Raw genomic sequence first — 26,143 nt, forward strand, 5'->3', positions numbered from 1 at the left:
TTTAAAAATATTGTATCTATTATTTAATTATTTTTTATTACAATCGACTCAATTATGATAAATAATTCAATAAAAGCGATCTTTGTTGGATAAAGATAAGTTTGATTTTAAAATATTAATTTAATCTAAAAGGTTAGAAAAAAATATGATTTTATAACCACTAAGATTACATCTAGATCTTGTATACTAACATATATGATATTTATAACAATTTTGCCTAACAAGGATTTTCACTAAAAAGTTAGTTCTTTTATTACGTGAAATTAATTTTAAACTTTATAAAGTTTGTGGTTTAATTTTTTAATGTATATATATCTATACAAAACATTTAACAAAATAATTTTATATGACAAACTATAAAAAGTAAAAATTTTACACCGATATTAAAAATTCATCCAATCAGTAGATTTGAATTTAAAATCTATCCATAATTAATATTTCAAATATTTATATAGATATTAGAATTCGATTATTGAAAAATCGAATTTTGAACTGTGTTATTATTATAATTTTTTTTTTGTAAATTTTTTCATTTTCTTTTAAATAAAGATAATAATAAAAATTTTCTTTTTTAACTTTCCAAAATAATAAAATTATATATTTAAAATATACTTATAATTAAAAAATTATTTTAAATAATTTTTTATAAAATCAATATTTATACATTTATATTTAATTAACAATATATTAAATATCATGTAAAATTTGGAAATTATTGAACTTGTAAAGTAAATAAAAGAAATAACTAAAAAAACATTAAAAGTAAATTAATTTAGTTTGGGGGCTAGTCCCATCCTAACCCTATCCCAGTCCACTTTATGTGGGGTTTTTAAAAAGCCCCCTATTAAGTAGGCTAGAAAATTGGGGTTTGATTTTAGAAGGAGTCGGGATCAACCCATGAACTAGGGACTCAAATGACACCTCTAATAGAAAGTTACATAGTAACAACACTAAATCACTTTGAGAAAAATATTTTTTTTAAAGTATACCGCGATAATCAATATTACTTATGGTAATATATTATTGTAAAAAAAATCTTTTTGAAAAATGTTATAATAATAATAATAATGGATTATCAACTTTGTGAGAATAATTGATCATGACTTGTATTAATTGAGTATTTATTATAATTGTCGCTTGACTCTTCTTATTCTTAACCTATTTTCAAAAATATAGAGTTTTATATACTAAATACAAAAACTAGATTGAAAAAATTAGTTGTCACAAACCTTTGAAAAAATCTAATATAGATAGAGTGTTTAAATTTTATTAAGTGTAATCTTAGGTGATAAGGTGTTGCTTTAAAGTTGGTAATTTCTGTGTGATTCAAATAAAGATCATATATTGTAACTTCAACAAATGTGTTTCTTCATCTATGTGTTTCAATTCTTTATGGGACTCAAATGAGATTTTCATTGCTTGTGATGTTAAGAGAAATATTTTCTTTCTTAAATTGTTCCACTACTACTTGTAATATCAATTTATTTTATTGTTTAATTAATCTCTTATTTAAGAATAATTAACAATTAAACGTAAAATAGATAAAATATTTTTATTTGAATTAATATGAAATTAATTATGCAATTTTGTCTTTCTGCTCTCTCTTTATTTATACGTTGATATTATAAAAGAAATTGTTTGTTGATTTTATAAAAGAAATTGTTTATATTATAACTCTGATCTGTGGAAAGGACAAGTTGATGGCGGTAAAACCTATGTCATGCATAATTTGAAGTTATTAAAGAACAGAGGCCAATATAGAATATGTGAACACCCTTTCAAATTACTGTTTATTTGAGCCACAACAGTCAGTGCTCAACCTATTGCAAATGTTCTAAAGAAAGTTTATCATTTCCAAAGTGTAAAATAATTGGTGGGAATCTCTGTCTAGATATGCTTATTGGTTGGTACAATATTTGTATTCTTTTCATTTCATTGAATATTTTTAGTAATTTTTAACAAAGTAATTATTATGTTATGAAATCAAGATGTAATTGGTGTGGTGTGGACAACATTAAAGTAAGCCCCAGTCAAAGAATGTTGTCTTTAATATGATGGACCTCAGGTCAGTAAATTTAATATACAATATTTATGTTATTTTTTTGACAATTTAATTTTATATATTTGACTTTAAAAACTTAACCACATGCAACGGTAGTGTAATTGGTTGTACATTATGGAATGATTACTACAAAATGTTTTTGAAGAAGAAGAAGGAAAAACAGAATTCAGTTAACATTGTGATTATTCTCACTCAGGCAAAATCAAACCAACATCAAGTAATAAGTCCTATGACTTTGTATTTTATTAGGTTTCTAATACGTGTTGATTTCAATAGGACAATGGTCACTGTCAGTTTCTAATTCGTAAAATATCTCCACATTAATCATAGATGATGACGTACTTGGGATAGTTGAATTCAAAGAAAGTTTAGAGCAATACGTTATTTAAATTTGGGCCTATGACTTTGTATTGATTTCACTATGACAATGTCAATTTCATTCGTGGAATACCTCCAAATTAATCATGGATGAATGATGTATCTGAGATAGTTGAAGATGTACCACAGTCCCAATGAAAACCCTCCTCGGCAAATCGTTTACTGAGCAGTGAAGAAAGAGTGCTTCATCCTACAATTCCAACATCTCATCCTACATTTCTAAAAATTCCATTTTTAATCTTTTGACATTCTGTATCTCTAATTTTTTTAAAAATTTCATTTCTTCTCTTTCTTATTAAAGATATTTTAATAACTATTTTTTTATTTTCTTCTCTTTCTTATTAAAGATACTCTACACCACCTTAAAATTAATTTTAATTTAATTTAAAATTTAAATATTATTTAATATAATTTTATATTTTAATAATTATTAAAATATGATTTATATTATAATAATAACTATATTAAAAAAATAAAAATAAAATAATAAAAATAATAATAATAATAAAATAATAATAATAATAATAATATAAAATTTGACTTAATATATTCAAATATATTAAATTATATTAAAATATTAAAATAAATTAAATAATTATTAAAAATGAAAATAAAAACAATTTTTTTTAAAAACTTGTTATCGAAAATCAGTTTTATTTTTTATTTAAAATTTAATCAATATTTAATTTAATTAAAATTATAGCATTATTTATTATATTTTTATATTTTAATAATTATTAAAATATGATTTATATTTTTATAATATTTTTATTAAAAAATAAAAGTAATAATAACTAAAATAAGAGTAAATATAATAAATATAAAAATTATATTGAAAATCACATTTAATATATTTAAATATATTAAATTATATCAAAATATTAAATTAAATTAAATAATTATTAAAATTTAAATAAAAAACAAAATTTTAGAAATAGTCGGATATTGACGTCCGATAAATTTATAATCAGGGATATCTGATAAATAAATTTTTCTCAAATTTTGATTTTTATTTAAATTTTAATAATTATTTAATTTAGTTTAATATTTTAATATAATTTAATATATTTAAATATATTAAATGTGATTTTTGATATTATTTTTTATTTTTATTACTTTTATTCTTATTTTAGTTATTATTACTTTTATTTTTTAATAAAACTATTATTAAAATATAAATTATATTTTAATAATTATTAAAATATAAAAATATAATAAATAATGCTATAATTTTTAGTTAGAATAAATATTGATTAAATTTTAAATAAAAAACAAAATTGATTTTCGATTACAAGTTTTTAAAAATTTTTGTTTTTATTTTCAATTTAATAATTGTTTAATTTATTTTAATATTTTAATATATTTTAATATATTAAGTCAAATTTTATATTATTATTATTATTTTATTTTTATTTTTATTTTTTTAATATAATTATTATTATAATATAAATCATATTTTAATAATTATAAAAATATAAAATTATATTTGTCGCAACCGGGATCGCGACGGGACGGCGAGCCGAAAACAAACGGGTTTGAGAAAAAGGTTTTGTGGAGTCGCCACCGTAGTTTATTATGGAAAAAACTATGGAAAACCAAAAAATAAGACATGGTCTACGAAAAGAGATTTTCAGGTTCAGGAATCGGTTACGCGTAAGGAAGGTATTAGCACCCTATCGCGCCTGCCCAAAGGCAGTACCTTTAATCAAATGTATAAAGCTGACGTGGTTTTTTAAAATGTTTAAATCTCCCTAAAACAATAAATAAAATAAATAAAAACAGCTATTAAGAAACAAAAAAAAAAAATTTTGTTTTATGAACCCGACAAGAATTGACCTTGGTCCTACGTACATCCATTTATAATGGACAATCAGGGATCACGTAGTTCTTTATCTAGAAAAAGGTTTGTGAGTTTGTGTAAAATTATTATAGATTGATTTAGATTCTTGAAAAGTGAACACGAAAAAAGATTTAGTTTAACAAGATTGATATTTTTTTTATTTAAAGATTTTGTATTTTTTATTTTTAAGAACGGTGGGAAAGAGGAAAGAAACCGACCATAGGTTCACGCGTACTTATACTTCAAAAATCATGATTTTTAAAAGAACGTCATTTGTGTATATAAAAAAAATAAAACCCTTAGAAAAAAAACCTTCAAATTGCAACAACAAGATAAAAAAAAAAGGTGTGAAGATGACGTACCTTTTCAGCTTTCAATACTCCCTGATTCTTCCTTAATAGTTTCTGTTGGCAGAGTTCCTCTAGAGTGATAATTCACTTTTCTCTATACTCTCTCATACATTTTCTATCTCCATTATTTCATAGTGTCTCTCTGTTTTTTCCCTCTCCTTCTCTATGACCGAGTGCGTATTTATACACACATTATAATATTATGGAAATCTTGCCTTAATTGTGAATTAATTGACAATAAAACAAAATAGGGAAATAATTGCTTTAATTGTGAATTAATTGACAATAAAACAAAATAGGGAAAGAAATGGTCATGATTGCGAGAAAACAAATTAAATAATATTCAAAACATTGATTATCATTATCGTCAGCAAATCATATTTTCCTCTTTAAAAACAACTGATGCAACAAATTATATTAATATACTATTTTAATTATAGTATTAATTCAAATTATTACCATATTAAACTAACATTTCAAAAATATTGTGTTTGGTATTATTTTATCCCTTTTTACCCACTATTAATTATTATTCTCTTATTATATTTTTTTTATTTTTATTGATTTACTTACCCGGACGAAATTGGGTGTTGACAGCTGCCCCTCTTTATTTGGATTTTGCTGAATAACATGAACCTTAAAGTTTTTGTGTTATCACAATAAAAGCTAAATAAAGATAAAGACGCTAATTTCGTTCGGGTCTAAAGAAAAGGAAAGAGATTACCTCGAAGCGTACCTGGTAGAGTATGTGGCAACCTTATGGACCTCGCTGAAAAGTCGTGACCCTTGTGGAGGGTGTGTCATACCCTAGGAACTTTGTTCGTAAAACTTGTTGGTGAGGCGCAGGAACCTCGTATAACTTGATGGTGAGGCGCAGGAACCTCGTAAAACTTGATGGTGAGGCGCAGGAACCTCGTAAGATTAAATGGTGAGGGTAGGAACCTCGTAAAATTAAATGGTGAGGGCAGAAACCTCGTAAAATTAAATGGTGAGGGCAGAAACCTCGTATAACTTGATGCTGAGGCGCACGAACCTCGCAAAATTAAATGGTGAGGGCAAGAACCTCGTAAAATTAATTGGTGAGGGCAGGAACCTCGTAAAATTAAATGGTGAGGGCAGAAACCTCGTGGAGGGGGTACCACCTTTGATTTCGCTTAAAAGGTGTACTTGCCCTATGAATCTCGCTGTGTAGGGGGTACCACCTTTGATTTCGCTTAAGAGGTGTACTTGCCCTATGAATCTCGCTGTGGAGGGAGTATCACCTTTGATTTCGCTTAAGAGGTGTACACTCCCTATGAATCTCGCTGTGGAGGGGGTATCACCTTTGATTTCGCTTAAGAGGTGTACTTGCCCTATGAATCTCGCTGTGGAGGGGGTATCACCTTTGATTTCGCTTAAGAGGTGTACTTGCCCTATGAATCTCGCTGTAGAGGGGTATCAAATTGTTTTTTTTTTTTTTGAAGAAAAAAAAGGAAAAAAAGAGATTTGGTGCCAGGATGAAAACTGGGCTATGGTGCCAGGATGAAAACTGGGCTATGGTGCCAGGATGAAAACTGGGCTTTAGTGCCAGGATGAATACTGGGCCTTTTTTTTTTGTGTGTGCCAGGATGAAAACTGGGCTTTGGTGCCAGGATGAAAACTGAGCTTTGGTGCCAGGATGAAAACTGGGCTTTGGTGTCAGGATGAATACTGGGATTTTTTTTTTTTTGTGACAGGATGAAAACTGGGCTTTGGTGCCAGGATGAAAACTGGGCTTCGGTGCCAGGATGAAAATTGGGCTTGAGTGCCAGGATGAAAACTGGGCTTTGGTGCCAGAATGAAAATTGGGCTTGGGTGCCAGGATGAAAACTGGGCTTGGGTGCCAGGATGAAAACTGGGCTTTGGTGCCAGGATGAAAACTGGCTTTGGTGCCAGGATGAAAACTGGGCTTTCTTTTTTTTGTGTGCCAGAATGAAAACTGGGCTTCGGTGCCAGGATGAAAACTGGGCTTTGGTGATAGTTATGAGTGGGGGCATGACCTCCCCATATGGGTATTGCTGATGTTGCATGCACTCCCCTTTCCTTCTCTTTTTCCGGTTTAAAACGAATTTTTTGGAATAGTGGCCGAAGATGTAATTTTCCCATTCTTCAGGCCAATCTCGATTCTTTCGGTCTATGATGATGAAATCAACGAAATTGGGAGTCACACTTTCGATCATATGCTCATGAAAGGGTGGTTGTAGTGTGCTCACAAACATTGCAACCATCTTCTTGTTGTATAGAGGTAACTCCACCTGTGCTGCCAATTCTCTCTATCGTTGCGCATACTCCTTAAAAGACTCCTCCTCTTTCTTTGCCATGTGGTGTAAATGTAACCTATCTGGCGCGATGTGACTATTGTATTTGTACTGCCTTACAAAGGCGTCTGCCAAATCTGCCCAAGAACGGATATGAGAGGATTCCAGATGTATACCAACTCAACGCTGCTTCGGCCAAGCCTTGTACTTCTCGAATTCTGGCACCTTGAACTTGTGTGGAATTGTCACTCTTGGGGCTAAACTCAACTTCACCATGCCACCAAATCCGTAACTTTCAAAACCCCTCTATGGCCTTTAGCCTGACTTCCAACACTTTAAGTTTACTTTTTGTTTCCTCTATGTCTGTATGCATGGTGGCCTTAGTTGAAACATCATGTGCAACAACTATGTGAGGAAACTTGGATATTTCATTCACTTTCGTCTGTATCGTGTGGATAGGCCCTTGAGCGCTAGTACGCTATTGGTTATGGGAAATGCCAAAGAAATATACTCCGCCATTGAGTGATCTTCAATGGGTGGTGTGTAACCTGGTGGCAAACCATACATTGGAAACGTGACAACGTTATGTGCCGGAGGATGAGCCTTATCCTCAACCTTTACAAATGAAGTCTCTCTTGTAACCTTTATATCTTTCAGAACTTTCAAGATTTGACCGATTTGATCCTTTAGTTGGTTAATATTAGCCTTTACATCTTCACATTCCTCTTCCTCAAACTTCCATAACTTCAGAAATTGCTCGAGTCCTATAAGGATGTCGTGGAAGTCCCGTAGTTTTTTTTTACTTTTTATACCTTTTGGCTTTTAGTACTTCTCTGCATTCTATGCCATGGTAATGCGTGCTTGATGTATTGATATATGGGTGGGGATTCGCGTGAGATCCTCATTCACCCCTTTTTTTGTTTTTGAAAATTCTGAACTTTTTCACTGATGTACTTTTTGAAATGGTTTCAAACGAATTCATGAATTCTCGTTGGAGTTGACGATGCATGTTGTGTTATCTTTTTTCTTCTCTTTTCTTTGAACGCCTATGATGATGCATGCATGATGCTGAATGTATGAATGCATGGACCTATAATGAAAAACCTTGTTTCGACCAATGCCTAGTAGAAGACCTGGCTAACTAGAAAGAGGAAACCTAGATGTATGTTGATCTTTTTGTATTTTTGAATGAAAGAGATTTGAAAGTTCCAAATAAAGTTTCTCATCGACGAAGATATACATGATAGTTATTTATGCAAATAAATGGTTATGACTTTTTTATGATGCAATACTGTGCAAGTAGTTCTTTTTTTTTCTTTTGAAAATAATAAAAAATGATGTCCTGCCTTGGATTGATTTTTTTGTAATATTATTTTTTTTCGGAGTCAATTTGAAAACAATGAATGTCAAAAAATTTGAAGTCGGATATTCAAAACAGTGCTCGACATTTTCTTTTGACATTGATATGTGCATGCTTGAATTCACAGAAAAGTTGAAAGTGGTAAGGATTTAAAGGACACTGAATAGCCATGTTGGCGTGTAATATGTGAATATGAGATACAACACACCAAAAGGATGTTGGTGTTTGGTAAAATAAGTATGGAGATATGTATCCATGAATGTCAAAGCTGCCCCAGTTTTTAGGCATGAGTTTTGTTCATGATAGAGAACAGGTATGGAAAGGATTTACTGAAAAAGGATTGCCCCAAATGGTTTGATTTTCTTTTGCATGACTAGTTAGGAAGTTCTCAAATAATACAAGCGAGAATAACTTTGGCAAGACAAATATGCTCTAGTATATGGTAGCATTATTGTTTGTTAGAGTCAATCTCTTTTCTTTTGGAGAAGGCTGGAAAATGAGTGTTTTCAAGCAATACACACATGCCTCAACAGAAAATGCTATTTAAAATATTTGGTCGCAAAAACGTAGGATAATAAATTACTCAAAATGTAATGATTTCCCTCTATGTTTTTTTTTTTGCGAAATGAAAATGATAAAACTTTTTGAGAAATATTTTCTTTATATTTTCCTCTTATCACATTCGTTTGTTTTTTTTTCAAGAAATTGAATTTGAAGAAAACTATCAACTGGGCCCAATGGGCTTTTTTAAAAAAGCTCTTGTTACAGTGAAATGAAAATTAAGTTTGCCATTTTCATTTGTCCTTATGTTTTGAAATTTTGATTTTTTTTTTCAAAAAAAAAAACCTTTCTTAAATAACATGATATCAACCTAACTTGTTCAAGAACAAATTTAGTTTTATTTTTAAGACTCAAAATATGTTACAAAGAATGATAATTTTATTTTTGATGAAGAAACATATCTTCCCATTAAATTATGATCACCTTATTTTCGAAAATCTTAACTTAGATAAGTTGCCCCTGATTTGTTTTTATTCGTTTTCAATTTTTTTATTTTTTTTGCTAAAAAGATTGCTTGCGATCACTTTGAGATAGTGCCCCTTATAAACTGATTTTTTTTTCTGGATAAAATGAGTGATGGAAAATGAAGAAGAAGAAAACTATTTTCGCGATTTCATGTCATACGTACTTCAAAAAAAAGAGTTAATTAATTCAATTGATGAAAAAAATGCTTATTTTGCCTTATTTATTTATGCATTAAAGCATGACACTTTTGTTCTTGTTTTTTTTTTATTTAAAGAAAAATAAGACACATTTATTGTTATGTATAAAGAAAATGAAGGAAAAAAATATGAAAATGCTGCTAACGCATATGATGGATGAAGATGTTTATGCCAAAAAAATAATTAAAAGACATCATGTTTTTTTTTTTATGCTTTTAATATAGGTCCAATGTCTTAAGGTCTAAGCATTGCATATGCAATCTCACAAGGAAAGCTTCCTAAACCTAAAAATTAAGGCCACCAGAGCTATGGTCCTTTTCACAGCTTTTCCACAACAGTTGAAACGCAACTAGGTGTGAAATTACATGTAAAGAGAACAGACACTGGCTGGGGTTCTCACGATAGCCAAACTGGAAATAGTCCAGACGTGACACCGCTACACAACCCCTCTAATTCTATGTTACACTCAAACCCGGGTATAGGGTCCCACTCATGATATGCAAAGTAATAATAATAATAAAAACGAATATAAATAAATTACCAAAATAAATAAAGACAAACATATATAATAAATAAAAGGAAAATAAATAAAATAAAATAAAGAAAAACCACATCAATTTTGCACATTTAATTAAGACAGCCTGATTCTCTAGCGTCCCCAGTGGAGTCGCCATCTGTCGCAACCGGGATCGCGACGGGACGGCGAGTCGAAAACAAACGGGTTTGAGAAAAAGGTTTTGTGGAGTCGCCACCGTAGTTTATTATGGAAAAAACTATGGAAAACCAAAAAATAAGACATGGTCTACGAAAAGAGATTTTCAGGTTCAGGAATCGGTTACGCGTAAGGAAGGTATTAGCACCCTATCGCGCCTGCCCAAAGGCAGTACCTTTAATCAAATGTATAAAGCTGACGTGGTTTTTTAAAATGTTTAAATCTCCCTAAAACAATAAATAAAATAAATAAAAACAGCTATTAAGAAACAAAAAAAAAAATTTTTGTTTTATGAACCCGACAAGAATTGACCTTGGTCCTACGTACATCCATTTATAATGGACAATCAGGGATCACGTAGTTCTTTATCTAGAAAAAGGTTTGTGAGTTTGTGTAAAATTATTATAGATTGATTTAGATTCTTGAAAAGTGAACACGAAAAAAGATTTAGTTTAACAAGATTGATATTTTTTTTATTTAAAGATTTTGTATTTTTTATTTTTAAGAACGGTGGGAAAGAGGAAAGAAACCGACCATAGGTTCACGCGTACTTATACTTCAAAAATCATGATTTTTAAAAGAACGTCATTTGTGTATATAAAAAAAATAAAACCCTTAGAAAAAAAACCTTCAAATTGCAACAACAAGATAAAAAAAAAGGGTGTGAAGATGACGTACCTTTTCAGCTTTCAATACTCCCTGATTCTTCCTTAATAGTTTCTGTTGGCAGAGTTCCTCTAGAGTGATAATTCACTTTTCTCTATACTCTCTCATACATTTTCTATCTCCATTATTTCATAGTGTCTCTCTGTTTTTTCCCTCTCCTTCTCTATGACCGAGTGCGTATTTATACACACATTTTAATATTATGGAAATCTTGCCTTAATTGTGAATTAATTGACAATAAAACAAAATAGGGAAATAATTGCTTTAATTGTGAATTAATTGACAATAAAACAAAATAGGGAAAGAATTGCTTTAATTGTGAATTAGATGACAATAAAACAAAATAGGGAAAGAAATGGTCATGATTGCGAGAAAACAAATTAAATAATATTCAAAACATTGATTATCATTATCGTCACCAAATCATATTTTCCTCTTTAAAAACAACTTATGCAACAAATTATATTAATATACTATTTTAATTATAGTATTAATTCAAATTATTACCATATTAAACTAACATTTCAAAAATATTGTGTTTGGTATTATTTTATCCCTTTTTACCCACCATTAATTATTATTCTCTTATTATATTTTTTTTATTTTTATTGATTTACTTACCCGGACGAAATTGGGTGTTGACAATATTAAATAATATTTAAATTTTAAATTAAATTAGAATTAATTTTAAGGTGGTGTAGAGTGTCTTTAATAAGAAAGAGAAAAAAATAAAAAAATAGTTATTAAAATATCTTTAATAAGAAAGAGAAGAAATAAAATTTTTAAAAAAGTTGAAGGTGCAGGAAGTCAGAAGGTTAAAAATGGAATTTTTGGAGGTGTAGGATGAGATGTTAGAGGTATAGGATGAAGCACTCGTGAAGAAAATAGTTGAAAAATGCGAAGAATGAAGAGATACGTGTAAAGAGAAACCTAAAAATGAAACAAAAGGAAGAGGGAGGTTCTCTCTGCACTCATTCACTTCATCCTGCACCTCCTTATTTCTTTCTATTTCCAACTCAATCCCTGTCATACCTTTGTCAGAGAATATTTTGTTTTTAAAAGAAGCTGACCCATTTGAAGAATAAAAATAACAAAGCATCACCCGCTCTTCCTACCTCCTCCTCCCATATCAAAAAACTCTACACTCTTTTTTCTCCATTCCTCTCTTTGTCGCAATTCATATGTAAAAAAACCTATACTCCTTTGTTTTTGTTGTCTTTAGACGCTCCTCCAGTTCTTCCTTCCTCCCTCATATATTGTCTCGATGAGTGGTCATTCCCCCTCCCTAGTTTGGTAGCTGGTTTGGTGTGGTGAGCTATAGCAGCAGGGGTAATTGTTCTCACACATTTAACATTGGCATCCAGGTTGGTTGTTCTCATTTAAGAAATGCTGTTAAAAAAATGTTTGCTCTTGCTCATTTAAAATGTTTGGTCTGTTTCTGTTAAAAAAAATGGTTGCTCTTAATCTGTTAAAATGGTTGATCTGTTTCTGTTAACAAAATCTTGGTATGCTTAGTCTATTCTGCTGGGTTTGTGCATGGTGGAAGTGAGGATAAGGGTGCAATTGGGTGATGGGAGTCGCACTTGGAACTGCGGATAGGGGTCGCCGCAATTGAACATGTGTTTCGTGTTAGCCGCAGCTGGATCTACATCAGCCGTAGTTGGATCTGCGTTCGCTCTTAGCCGTAGTTCGATATGCGTTCCCGGTTAGCTGCAGGTGCGCTTTAGGTTTTATTTATTGCTTTATTATTATTTTTTTTGCTTTATTATGTTACGTTAGTATATTAATTTTTTTTGTTAATATATTATATATATTTTTGTTAATATTTTATATTTTTATATTATGGAAATTTAATTTTTTTATGTTTTATTGTTAAATAATATTTAATATGTTTTCGGGGTATGTTTAGAATTTTTTTTAATTAGATGTTAGTCTACAAAATGTTAAATGACGCTAAAAGATAGATTTTTGTATTTGCTTTTTGGCGGATAGGTATACTCGAAGTGTAGTCAAAAAATCGCCTTTACTCTTGTAAGCCCCGAAACCTCTTTAGCGAATACAACTATTTAAACTAAACTGGATATGCCCTCTGCAGCTTCTTCCTTCTCCTCTCCTCCAATGTGCACAACATCACCATCACCATTGATCACAACCAACCAACAATGTATAACTCTCAACTCATAAAACAATCAAACAGTAAAAATGAAGTGAACAAAAGGCTACTGTGATGAAAGTAAAAAATTGGGAAAAATGAAGTGAACAAAAGGCTACTGTGATGAAAGTCAAAAACTAGGAAAGAGGAAGGGGGTGCATGGCAAGGTTTATAAAATCAAAAACCATTCAGGATTGTTGGTCGTTAGGAGAATTGTTGGTGGTTAGGAAATCATTAAGTCATCATTAATTTTCTTTTGACTTAATAAATGAGGGACAGGGGGTGCAGGGTGAAACAAGTGAGGTGCAGGGAGAATCACTCAAGGAAGAGACGAACCCATAATTGAGAATGATGACCTTTAGGAGTTGTTTTCTAGAAAGGCATGAATAGCAACTAAAACTATATAGAAGAAACTAAGAGTTGAAATAAAGTCTAATACGAAGGAAGAAAAAGGAACAACCTTATAAACACGAATAACCTTGATCTGTACAACATTATCTCCCAGACAGATTGTTTAGAATCCACAAAAATAGGCCTACATCCTACCAAGTTTCTCGATCCACCTACCTAGTACTAGTTCCATTACAGTTTTAGTCTCTAGTTATCACTATTCCAATTGCGATCTCTTTTATCTCTTCACATTTCTGTATGTAACTCCACACTTTTTTAAATCCTAAAATTATTTTTATATTTCAAAAAACTTACACTTCACTTCTTTTCTTCAACAGATTTCAAAGTTTATTAAAAAAAAATTCTTCAATGAATTTTGAAATTTATTGAAATTTTTTTCAAGTCCTCAACAAATTTTGAAATTCATTGAAACTTTCAAAAAATCCTTCAATGAATTTTGAAATTCATTGAATGATTTTTTCTTCAACGGATTTTTAAAATTCGTTAAAGGATTTTTTTTCTTCAACGAATTTCGAAATTCGTTGAAGAATTTTTCGAAAGCTTAAAAAAATTTCGAAATCTGTTAAAAAATGTTATTTTTGGAATGTAAAGGTACAAGAAGAAATGTGGGGAGGTGCAGGTAGAAACACTCCAAATCTTAAAACTCAAACTCATTCAAAAACCGATGGTTATCACCTATTCACCCATGAAAGTACCCATCACTATCAGTCTTCTATAACCTTATACAGGAAATGATGTTATGTCATGGAGAGTTGCTCCCTCCACCACCCCAAGTGTTCCCTACATCTCCCCGTTAATTTTTTTATTCCAAAAATATCCTATATTAATTTAATTTTTACCATTTAATTTTATTTATCTTTTTTAAAACCCTAAATCTCCCTACACCCCTACACTTCCACACTTCTTACACCTGCACCACATACTGCAAAAGGGAGGCACAACTGGGGAGTTCGTGATGTGTCTGTCAAGCATGGTTTAGAATATGCTACTGGTACCAAAACATGGCTTAGAATATACTATTGGTACTAAAATAGAGGGTTCCAATATGAGAAAGCAAAAAATTGTTAAATCTAGGAATACTATCGAACACTCATCATCATGTGATTCTTCTCCTTCCTCTTACTCATGTTTGTTTTCACATGTTTAAGAAAACCATGAGTTCTATTTTATGAGCCTAAGAAAATAAAATAACTAAATAATTGTAGATAGAATAAAGTTAATCCCATCCTTTGACTACCTTTATTGCAATATATAGGATTGGTTTTTTGCAATATATAGTAACAGAAAAATATGTTCAATAGCAACACAAATCGAGTCCCGAAACCAAGCATGTGAACACCTACACATATTGCAGATACGGATTAAAGTCCACGTATTAAAACTCTAACATAATAAAGACTAATGTATCATAATTATGATAGAATCAAAACATTGACTTAGCAATCACTATATGTGTGTGAAAACTTAGCATGTGGTTGGATAGATGTCAACATCCGTGGACTCTCGATTATTAAACGGATGTCAATATCCGTGGACTCTTGGTTATTAAACGGATGTCAGGATTACAAATATCGACATTCGTTTGTCCTTCAATGGATGTCGATATCCGTTCACGAATGTTGACATCCGTCTAAGAATCCAACGCATATTCACATCTGTTTAAATATTACTGAAGGGTAAAAGAGGAATGGAGAGGTGCAAGAAGCAGTGTGTGGTGGTGGAAAGAGTAACTCCCTATGTCATGGGCTATTACCAAATAAGGAAAAAAAGCCCAAGATAGACGACAAAAATTGGAGGAATGACTTGTTCGAAAAAATGTTATAATCTAGAAAAGTTAGAACTAAGATGGAAGAAAATAGAAAATAATAAATTATTTTTTAAAGTTGTTAAGCCAATTTAGTCACAAGGTGTTATATTGTTTCACTTTTTCAAAATTAGATTCCTAATTAAGAAAAAAAAATGAGAGAATATCTAAACTAGTTAAACCTTATTTCATCTATCTATACAAATATTTTCACTTGAGAGCAAAAACAATAATTCGTATTCTATTGTTGGGCTACAATAATTGTTCAAAAGCATATTTAATATATATATAAAAGATAAACTAATCAAATCAGATGTTAAACAAATCTAACAAAAGTAAAAAAAAAAAAAGCAATACTTCTTTATTAACATATTGAACCATAAGTAAATATATGAAAACTCTCTTAATCAACAAAGATGATACATGATATGCTCATCAAACATAATTAGAATGGGTTAAATATATTTTTAGTCCCTAAACTATTGGTCATTTTTGGTTTTCGTCCCTCTTCCAAAGTAAGGTACACTTTAGTCCTCAATCTTTAAAAAACGTTCGTTTTAGTCGAAAAAACGAACGTTTTGAGGACTAAAACGAGGACTAAAAACAAAATTTTGAGGACTAAAACGAACGTTTTTCTAAAGAATGAGGACTAAAGTGTACCTTACTTTGGAAGAGGGACGAAAATCAGAAATGACCAATAGTTTAGGGACTAAAAACATATTTAACCCTAATTAGAATATTATTTATATAATTATATATTATTAAATTAAAGGCTAAAATATCTAATGATTTTTATATTTATAAAAAAATTTCAATTTAGTTTTCTCATTTTAAGTTGTCTTAATGAGATCCTTAATCTTGAAAATGTTTAACAAATAAGTCATTTTTGTTAAGTGGACATAAACAAATATGCTGATATGGTACACAATACACATGGTGATTTGAATAATTTTATTATATGAAATTGGAGTTTAATTTGATGAGTGAAATTGGATTTTAATTTATTAGATGACATTATTGAGTTGGACACTATGCTTAGAACAAAAATTAGGAATTTAATGCATATTAAAATAATAAACAATTTATTAAAATTATAAAATTAAATATAAATAATTTTTATAATTTTACTGTAAAATTTTTATTTACTTTAGTTTTATAATTAAAAGAATGGTTAAGTTTGAAAAATGTGAAACAAAAAAAATTAAATTTAAAGAGAATAAAATTGTTAAAATAAATATTTTTATTTAGAAAAAAATTTATTTAAAGATTAATATTAGAAAGCAAACGTGGAAAAAAATCCTTATAGATTTTAAAATAATATCTTATAATATAATAATCAATTATTTGTATATAAGATATTCATAAATTATAGTTTATATTATATAATAATTTGTTATCTATACTATTATACATAACATGTTTCTTCTTTTGCTTTTTTGAAATTTTACCATATAGCAATTATTTTTTTAAATTTAAATAATTACGCATACTAAAATATTATTTCTAATTTTATTTTTTAAATTCAATTAATTATTTATATTTAAAAAAATATACAAATGATTTGATTTTATAAATATTAATCAATAAAAAATATTTTATGTTTAATAACTTTCTATTGAAAAAAAAAGTGGAAACATACATGTGTTTTCACTGCTATTTATATTCTTAATATATCTAGAATATCTATATTGATTTATTCATAGGTTTAAAGTATTTATTAATAGAGTATACTTATTCCTCAATTCTTTCGGTCTTTTACAATTTCTTTAAATTTTTAAAATGCAAACTCCTTTACAAGTAAATCTCTTTTTGTATCTTTTCGAAATTCATAATTTTTTCGTATAATTACAGATCCAATTACAGTTATATTAGTAAGAAATAGAAGATAAATCACTATAAAATAATTTATTTATATATGATATATAAAAAAGAATTCAACATCAAAAACACCCTACCATATTTAGTTGAGGGGTTATTGAATCTCACCTTTCTTATTTTTGTCTCTGGACCTGTTCTTCCCAATTTCACCAAACCCTAATTTTCTAAATCCTCCAATTTCTAGGTTTGGAATTCAGGAATGGAGCAGCAGGACAGCAAGATGTACAACCTGTTCGTGAAACACTTGGATGGAAAAACCCTAACCCTCTTATTTCCCTCTCCGATCCTCTACGTGAGTTTCATCAAGGATCGCCTTTTCGAACTCACTGGAATTCCCGTGCAGCACCAGCGCCTTGTCACCGGCTTCCGACACCTCAACGACATAATCCAATGCTCCCCGGAAGATGGCAACGTGTTTCCGTCCGTGCGGCTGCTGCTGCGTCTCAAAGGCGGAAAGGGAGGCTTCGGGTCGCTTCTTCGTGGTGCCGCGACGAAGGCCGGGCAGAAAAAGACCAACAATTTCGACGCCTGCCGGGACATGAGTGGTCGGAGGCTGAGGCACGTCAACGCCGAGAAGAGGTTAGAGGAGTGGAAGGCCGGAGAAGAGGAGAGAAGGCTCGAGAAGGTGGCTGAGGAGTTTCTCAAGAAGCAAATGAAGAAGGGTAAGGGTAAGGGAAAGGCTCAAGGGGATGGCGAAGCTCACAAATACGTGGAGAAATATCGGGCGGAATCTGAGCGTTGCGTTGCGGAGGTTGCCTTGTCCGTTAAGGAGGCTCTCACTGCCAAACGCAAGATCCCTTCACAACCCCACCACGATGCCAAGAAGTTGAAGATATGGTAAGTTGGCTCTCTCACGTGTTGTGTTGTTGTTTGCTAATTTATTATCATATAGTTTCCTCGGATTATTGTTTGGCCTTTGTGTGTTATTGATATTTGCATTTGTGTTTTGCAGGATGGGGAAGAGGAAATTGAATGAAAGTGATAGTGATTATAGTGATGATTCTGATGTAGAGGGGGAAATGGAGAAATCTGATTTATTAAATGATCACAATGAGTCTGATTCAACTAAGGCTGAGGGCAGTCTGGGTTCGGTGGCTGGCGGAGGAGGCGCCTCTGGTTCTGCCTCGTGTGAAAGTGGCTCTGAGGAAGAGAAGGAAACTGTTGTACAAGGAAACGTGGGATCTGTTGGGTTGCTGAGTGATGAAATTATTCAGCCCATGGACAAGCCTGTGATAAGCAATGAGGCTACTGCAATGCCAAATGAGTCAGTGGTTGCTGCACTTATTGTGGAAGAAGATGGACATCAGGATTGCCAAGGAGATGTGTCTGAAAAGTTTGATGGTGCTGTGAATCAGGTCTCAAATATTACAGGCTTTGAAATTGTGGCCGCTGACAACTATAATAATGATATGGAAATTGATGGATCACTTGAGCTTGAAGCAGCAGTCAATGAAGAGAGCTCGCCAAGCACTAGTGTTCCCGCAATGGATGAGCCCCTTAATTTTGATGCCTTTAATTCCTCTTCCCAACTAGAGGTGTGTTTTCAGTAGAATCCTGTACTTGTGTGGTACCCTTCACTATTTTACTATTTTTTAATTATATTCTGCTTCGTTAATATGTCGAATTGGATTTGAAGGCAGTGGCTAAGAAGAAATCAATTATTCTAGTTTAGAAAGAAATAGATAAGACATTAATGATAAATTGGTAAAACAATTTATTTTTATGTTCTTATTAAACATGCATTCTTATTTTACCTTAAAAATGGCTTAAACTTGACTAGAAATATGTCATTGCGTTGAGGCTTAGCTGGAACTTTAGTCGAATGAATATAGTACAAAATAAGAAAGAAGCATTTTAAAGAGAGCTTTGAAATGCAAGTCTGTTTTAGGTGTTATGGCTTGTTGAGGAGCCAGTAAAAGTTCCTTTGATACTAGGTTGACTTCTTAGTTATAAGATTAGAGGACCCTCTGACTTGTACATTGTTGTAATCAAAGCATTATGTACTATGGGAGGAGGTGGTATAAATAAATCCACTCAGACCCCTTTTTTATTGTTAAGTTGTTCGATATATCTTCAGTTTTGAAAAGTAAGCAAAACTAAATGGTTCAATTTGGGTGAAAATCAAACCACTGTTAAATGTACTGTAATCAGTTCAGTTGGTTAGAATATTTATCATCACTATATATGTTTAGAATTACCCTATTTATCATGATCATATTGTGTCTAGAGTTATCCTATTTACAGTTTCAATCTCAAGTAGTTGTTACCATTGTTTAGTGTTTTTCAATTACTCTAACAATAGTTGGAGGTGGTTTAAGAATGCGAATTATAATAGCTATAGTCTGTCGTGACTGCTGTTTGTTGAGGGATAATTCCAATTTTTGGTCCCACTAATCTAAAGTTACTAACTAATTATAAGGCTACATGTAGTGTGTATGTCCATATGTCCATAAAAGTATCATATCATGCTGCATTTTGGATTTTTCTGTTTGGGTATCATAACAAATTATTTAGCAATGTTTTTCATTCTCCTCGAGTGCTCAATTTTATATTTGTGGAAAAATCAGAAAAATGTATGTTTGGTTTGATATTGGTTCTGGATCCATCATCAACATTCAAGATGCTCCATTGTTTACCTCTGAAATGTGCGAGGCTCTAAACATATATTCTTGACAGGTTATTGGCTTGGAAAGGTTGAAGTCTGAACTGCAGTCACGTGGGTTAAAATGTGGAGGTACTTTGCAGGAGCGGGCGGCCAGGCTGTTTCTTCTAAAATCCACTCCTCTGGATAAACTTCCAAAGAAGCTCTTCGCCAAGAAGTAAAGAGTGTTTTGAGATGACAGTACCTTTTCTGTACAGTATTTCGTAACTATTTGCACCTTTTACTTAGGTGTCAATTGTATCCTCTGACTTTGGGGCCTGACTGATATATGCCTTTTTCTGTTCGTTTTAGTGTTTGTCGGTATTTTATGTACTAATAATACCTTTTACCAACAGCTAAAGGAAGCTGAACACTGTAAAATCCAAGAATTATGCATTATGAACAATTCCAATTTTTCTTTTTTGTTTTACATTATCAGAAAACGTTATCATCAATGTTTGAATATTACTTTTCCTATTTATGCAATAATATTACGGTCCATGTTATATAATAAGTTTAGAACCGCGCACCATTCAAGTCTTCCGAATATTGATGTCCATGTAACTACTATCGATCAAGGGTCACTAAAAGGCAAATGATATTGTGTAATGAAGATGTGTTATTAGCAAAATTAGAAAACCAAATGCCATTGGTTTGTCAAGTTAGCACACTCAGCATATTGGACAATTGTTCAAAAACCGCAGATGATACCAAATAATCATTCGGTATTCTTCAGGTTCGACGAAGATACTCTGGACAGAAAAACAACGAAAATCAGCCGGTGAATTTATAATCCATGTCCGTATATAAGTATATGAAGAGAATTTTAACTTGGTGTCCGCATTTAATATTTTTATTTTACCTTTAAATATATTTAGAACTAAAAGAATTAAACTAATCATATGTTAAAAATAATAGTACATCAAAATAATAATATTAATAAATTAGTAACTTCTTTCAACGCCACAATAATTAAAAACTATTCATTAATGTTCATATAACCAATAGAGGTACATAGTGACTCTTCTCCACATTGGTCACCCAAAAAAAAAGATACACTTATCAATGATTCAATGGTGACACCATTAACTAATCGGTTGGTAATTCCATCGTAATTATTTTATTAAAGAAAGGGTATACTACCTAACTATCATGCTTTTGCCTTATTTTTCTTTTAAAATATACTTTAATACATATAAAAATTTTACATTTATTTGAAACTACATTTTTTTATTTTTTATTTTCTTTTTTTTGAAAAATATAAAAGTGTATCATTTTATCTGTATTAAATGAATGTAAAAATATGTAATATATTATTACTCTATTTTTTTTAAACACTCTTATTTGGTCGATTCTCATAAATTCATCATTGTGAACTCAAAAACACTCATATTTGTGGAGGTATTTCTTCCTGCACCTCCATAAGCAAAGTAAAAGGTGAAATTTCTCCTGATCTTCTTCCATCCACTCCTCCCTCCTACACCACTGCAAATCCATACTTTCTTTTCTTCCACTTCCACTGGTGCACATTTCCCCACCTCCACCGGCAGTGCTTCATGAAGGTTATTGGTCGCCTCCCTCAAGGCGGCAAATAATTGCAGACAAAAATGGAATAGATTTAAATTACAACCATCATTCCCAACTTTTTGTCAATGTCTTTGGAGAATATTTTGCCCAAATATGCTTGAATTCACAATGCAATCCAGCTGATTATTCTCAGACAAAAACATTTCTCACTGCATCACCATGAATGACACCAATATTCTGAGAGTGATTACAGATTTCTTCAGTTATTTATTTCTTGTTTAAATTTCTTACGCGGAACATTTATCACCTATACGATATATGTATTCGAAGTAAACAAGGAACAACAGTTTCCTAGGAATCAATGATCACTGGACATAGCTAGAACTGTAGAGGGAGAGTTGCGGCAAAGAGGGCATGTAGTGTTGATGCGAAGCCATTCATCGATGCAGTGAGCATGGAAGCAATGTGCGCATTCAGGAATGCATCTTATTGTGTCTTTGGTTTTATACTCTGACAGACATATGGTGCAACATCCCTCATTGGGTCCTGGCACTCTTCGGCTCTCCCCTAACTCCAGTTTCTGATACGACTCGATTGTAGACTCATCCAGACCCATCCTAACGGTGCCAGATTCCGGTATTTCAGTTGCTGCAGACCTCTGTGCTGCAGCAATTCTCGCTGTGTTGCCTCTTCTGTACTTGAGGGTGCCGTAGCATGTCATTGCAATGGCACACACGATAGCTGGTCCAACGATGGATAATGTGATGATTCCAAAAACTCGAAGACCATGATCTTGACGTGCTGAAAATTCAAAACTATTCAACAATTAGTGGATAGAGAGCAGCTTCTGTATTAGATACACCCACACTTTAGTCTCTAGAAGATTAACATCAATTCAAAATCAGTTCTTTGAAAATCTATAGCACCACTGTCTGCTAAAGATTTTGTTATCTTGTTTGAATGAAACCAAATTAACTCTTCAATGTCGTGTTTTGTTAGTAAGGTATTCATGGCTTTTATTTTACTTTATGTCGGTCTTCTGTATCACATCGGTGAGGACAGAGAAACATCTAAATTTTCGTTCTACCCCTATCCCACACTTATGAAATATAATATTTTTGCTTTAAAATATAAAATAATACTTTTTAGTAAGCGTCAAGTAGGTCTAGAAAGCTCAAAAGGTGTTCATAATATTTTCCCCTTTTTTTGGCATCAATTATGAAAACCTTATAAACCTCACGTCTTAATAATGTTTTATTTATATTTTAGCTTTTTTAATTTTCAAAGGACAACTTTTTATTTTTCCATTTGAAGTCGTAAACAAATAAATAAACAATTTCATATATATATATATATATAATCTTAATATTTTGGTAAAAATATTAATCATATTTTATATATGTAAGAAATTTATTTGATAAGTAAATCCTTTAAATAAATAGTATAGTCACCGAGTAATTTTTGAAGTAACTAATGCGATAACCCCTTAGTCATTTGCATTAGAATATGATTGATGACTTTCAATTTGCAAGCCAGCCAGGACTTCAGATGATTTTAATGCATTTTTTATTAATTAAGTCTCAACTAGCAAACAAACTATTAAAGTCAAAGGACATACCCAAAAAATAAATCATATGATAATGTACATTGACTTTACTAATTTTTCTTGCAATTTATGGTACTGATAACACGAAGCAAACTTATGGCATCTCCATTGAGAACACAACAAGTCAATATAGCTCCTTTTGTTTCTCTTAGTACTTTAAACAGTTTGGATTACCAAGTTTCTAACACATTGTGGAAAAAAAAAACACATTGAAAACCAAATAACAAATCTCTCCATTTTGCTTTTTTATCTCTGTATAGAATAATATATATAAATAAAATTGTCTTCACTATATTGGATAAAAGGAAATAACATTCAATTTAAAAATCATAAAAAAAAACTTAAAAAATAAATAAAATGAAATTGAGGGAGTATTTACCCGTTTGGTCATCAAAGAAACAACCAACTTGACCACTGTTTATGCTCACATCAAATCCGCACAGAGCTTGTTGTGATTCGCAATATCTACAGTCAGGTGAATACCATGTTAATAGAAGATCTCCACGAAGGAGATCATCACTGAAATTTTCCTGGTATGCAACTGGAAATGATAGTTTCTTTACAACATGGCAAGACTCGGGCAATGAAGTGAAGTTCAGTGAAGGAATAGCTGAAACAAAAGACGTTGAATTGCTAAGACAGTTAATGGGAATGAACTGCGACCCTGTGTGACGAGTTGGGCAGCTTAAGAGGGTGTAGTTACGTTGTGAAGTTACAATGAAGGGAGAAGCTGAAAGGTTGAGGCTTAGAAGACGTTTTGGAAGGCAATCATCTGGGTCGTACACTTGCATCTGTTGTCTGAGGTAGTTAATGTTGCGGACAAAGAACTTTCCCATGTAAGGAAGTGTTATAACTGTTTTGCTATCATTGGAACAAGATAGTTTGAAACCAGGATAGCCACAATAAGGATGTTGCTGACCTTCTATTTGGAAGGGAAAACGAATAAGGATGTTGTTGGCGCTGCACCAAGAATAATATTGGCAATCAGATGATGCATATGCGACAGCAAAAGGTATGAAGCAGTGGAACAGGACCTTCAAGAAGTTCATTTGCTTTGCAGGTGAAGAAATCTGGTGTGGGAAGGAACCAAACAATTCAAGTTAAAAACCATGGGCCTGAAAGTCAAATGATATTATATATGGTATATAGTAGTGTAACAAAGATGTGGAATTATGACCTACTGAAGGCAATTGGCCATATACAGAATGAGTGCAATATAATAATATAATAATTATTAGTGTTGTGTCATGTCAGCCCTCAGCATACTAATCAGGCAATAACAAAGGCACAAGGTTTTAACCTGGACGTTTTTTAGTTGGATTGGATTAAAAAAAATATAATTTTTTAATATAAGTTAGTTTTAATTCGGTTTACGTAGAATTTGTTTTATCATTTAAATATGTAGTGAGTCGATTTGATTTATCAATTCATCTAATTTAATTTAATTATTTATTATTTTGTGTTTTAATATTCTCAGTTAGTTTTTTTTATTATATTGTAGAAGGTGATAAAGAAGAAAATGTTTCAAGAAAAAAAATATTATAAATTTATTTATTTAAGATTCTAATATTATAAATGGACAAGTGATACAAAAATTATCAATATTAAAAATTTATTTATTCGTCTTTTGTATATGTTTTTGAATTACGTTTGTATGATATTTTTTTATTTATTTTGCATTGTCTTTAATATTATTTTAGAATGATATTTATTTAGATTTGAATTAAAAAAATTATAATTTTTTTATTTTAAAAAAAATTATAATTAAATGAGCTAGTGAGTCAACCCGTTTAACTCACTAACTCGTGGTGGGTCGAACTGAGTTCAAATTTTTTCAACTCACTAATAAATAAATCGATTGGGTTGACTCACTAAATGACCAACCCGTGATGAATCGAACCGGGTTACCCAATTTTACAACTCTACCTAAGTTAATCTTGAAATATTCTTCGAACTTGTATTAGTTTACTACTGGGTTTAGATAATCCAGTTTTGATGATATTGATCACATAATTCGAGGGAATTTAGTTGTCTCTTTCTTGCTGGTGCATCCTTGATGGTTGGTTGGTAATAAGTTTATTGAAAAGTGCCGAATAATTTAACTACTATGAAAACTATGAAAACATAAGACAAAACACATATTTTATACATTAATTTCTTTCAAAAACTAAAAATAAATGTAGTGTCCAATGGAAATTATTTCGTCCTATAGTAAACATTTAATTGCTAAGGTATTCTTTTGCATCTGGTTTATTAATTAATGGTTTGGTTACTATTTGTTAATTTGGATTTAAAACATAATTTGAAATATAGAAAAGTATTCTGACTACATAATATATACTATGGTTGGTTTTATACTATTTTTATCTCTATTGAGGATTTTCTCTTTTTGTTTTTGTCTCTCATCTTCTTCGTCAAGGTATGCACATGTTTTTTTCCTTGTCTTTCTCTCACTCATTTAGTCTATCGTTGGGATGTTTTGTCACTCTTCGAGGAAGTCTTCTCTTGCATCTCTTGCATCTTCTCGTCAACTAGTGCGTCTTGCTCCCAGTTCCAAAGCACACTCAGTATCTCTTTTTCTCTCATTTTTTTTATCGCATGTCTCGGAACTTGCTCCTATAGCTATAAAAAAAGCATGAAAATTCATATTTCATGTTAGAAAACACAAAAATAAAATAAAATTGAATAATACAGGTAAGTAAAATAAATTTATAAAATATAAAAAAAATGGGAGAAAAATACTTTAAAATTAAAATTTTAAAATCGTTGGGAACCCAAACCTCCTTCCAATGTTAAAAACATGATTTCGAAATTTTCTAGTTCAGCTTATTTTTTTTATCCAAGTTTCACAACAAAAATTTTTGAAGTTTTTATTTTCTCCACCAAATCTTACCAAAACAAAATCTGTGAAAAAAACATACAATATACACATTCTACAAACAAATATACAATAATAGAAATTATTATACAAAAATTTGACTGAAAAATCATTTTTTACATATTTTTAGTAAATTTTACAAAATCATTACTAGTAGTAAAAACTAAAAATTTTATTTTATCTGACACTTAGTTTTCCGTTAAACAATGTTATTTAATGTTGTTAAATCTTGATATAATTTTTTAGGTTGTTTAATACAGTGTAGGAATTAATAAATGAAAATATTTTTGTTTTCAACTACATTTTTTTCATCCAATTATAGCTTACTATGATTTTTTTTAATATTTCGTAAGCTTATAGGCTACTGGTTTTTCAGAAA

General features: G+C 30.9%; 2 protein-coding genes across 2 annotated transcripts; one reads left to right on the plus strand and one right to left on the minus strand.

Annotated features, from left to right (window-relative positions):
- The first annotated feature begins 17,180 nt into the window (after nt 1–17,180).
- LOC108340899 (uncharacterized) lies at nt 17,181–20,183 on the plus strand. Its single transcript, XM_017578464.2, has 3 exons — nt 17,181–17,949; nt 18,065–18,647; nt 19,789–20,183. The coding sequence occupies exons 1-3, from the start codon at nt 17,312–17,314 to the stop codon at nt 19,933–19,935; spliced, it is 1,368 nt and encodes a 455-aa protein (XP_017433953.1). The 5' UTR covers nt 17,181–17,311; the 3' UTR covers nt 19,936–20,183.
- A 1,254-nt stretch (nt 20,184–21,437) lies between these two features.
- On the minus strand, nt 21,438–23,990 carry LOC108341564 (RING-H2 finger protein ATL22). Its single transcript, XM_017579233.2, has 2 exons — nt 23,266–23,990; nt 21,438–22,081 (listed from the first exon to the last, which is right to left on the minus strand). Exons 1-2 carry the CDS (start codon nt 23,933–23,935, stop codon nt 21,639–21,641), a joined length of 1,113 nt encoding a protein of 370 aa, XP_017434722.1. The 5' UTR covers nt 23,936–23,990; the 3' UTR covers nt 21,438–21,638.
- Nucleotides 23,991–26,143: the final 2,153 nt, after the last annotated feature.

This window comes from Vigna angularis, chromosome 6 (genome assembly GCF_016808095.1).
Source record: "Vigna angularis cultivar LongXiaoDou No.4 chromosome 6, ASM1680809v1, whole genome shotgun sequence".
Taxonomy (NCBI): Eukaryota; Viridiplantae; Streptophyta; class Magnoliopsida; order Fabales; family Fabaceae; genus Vigna; species Vigna angularis.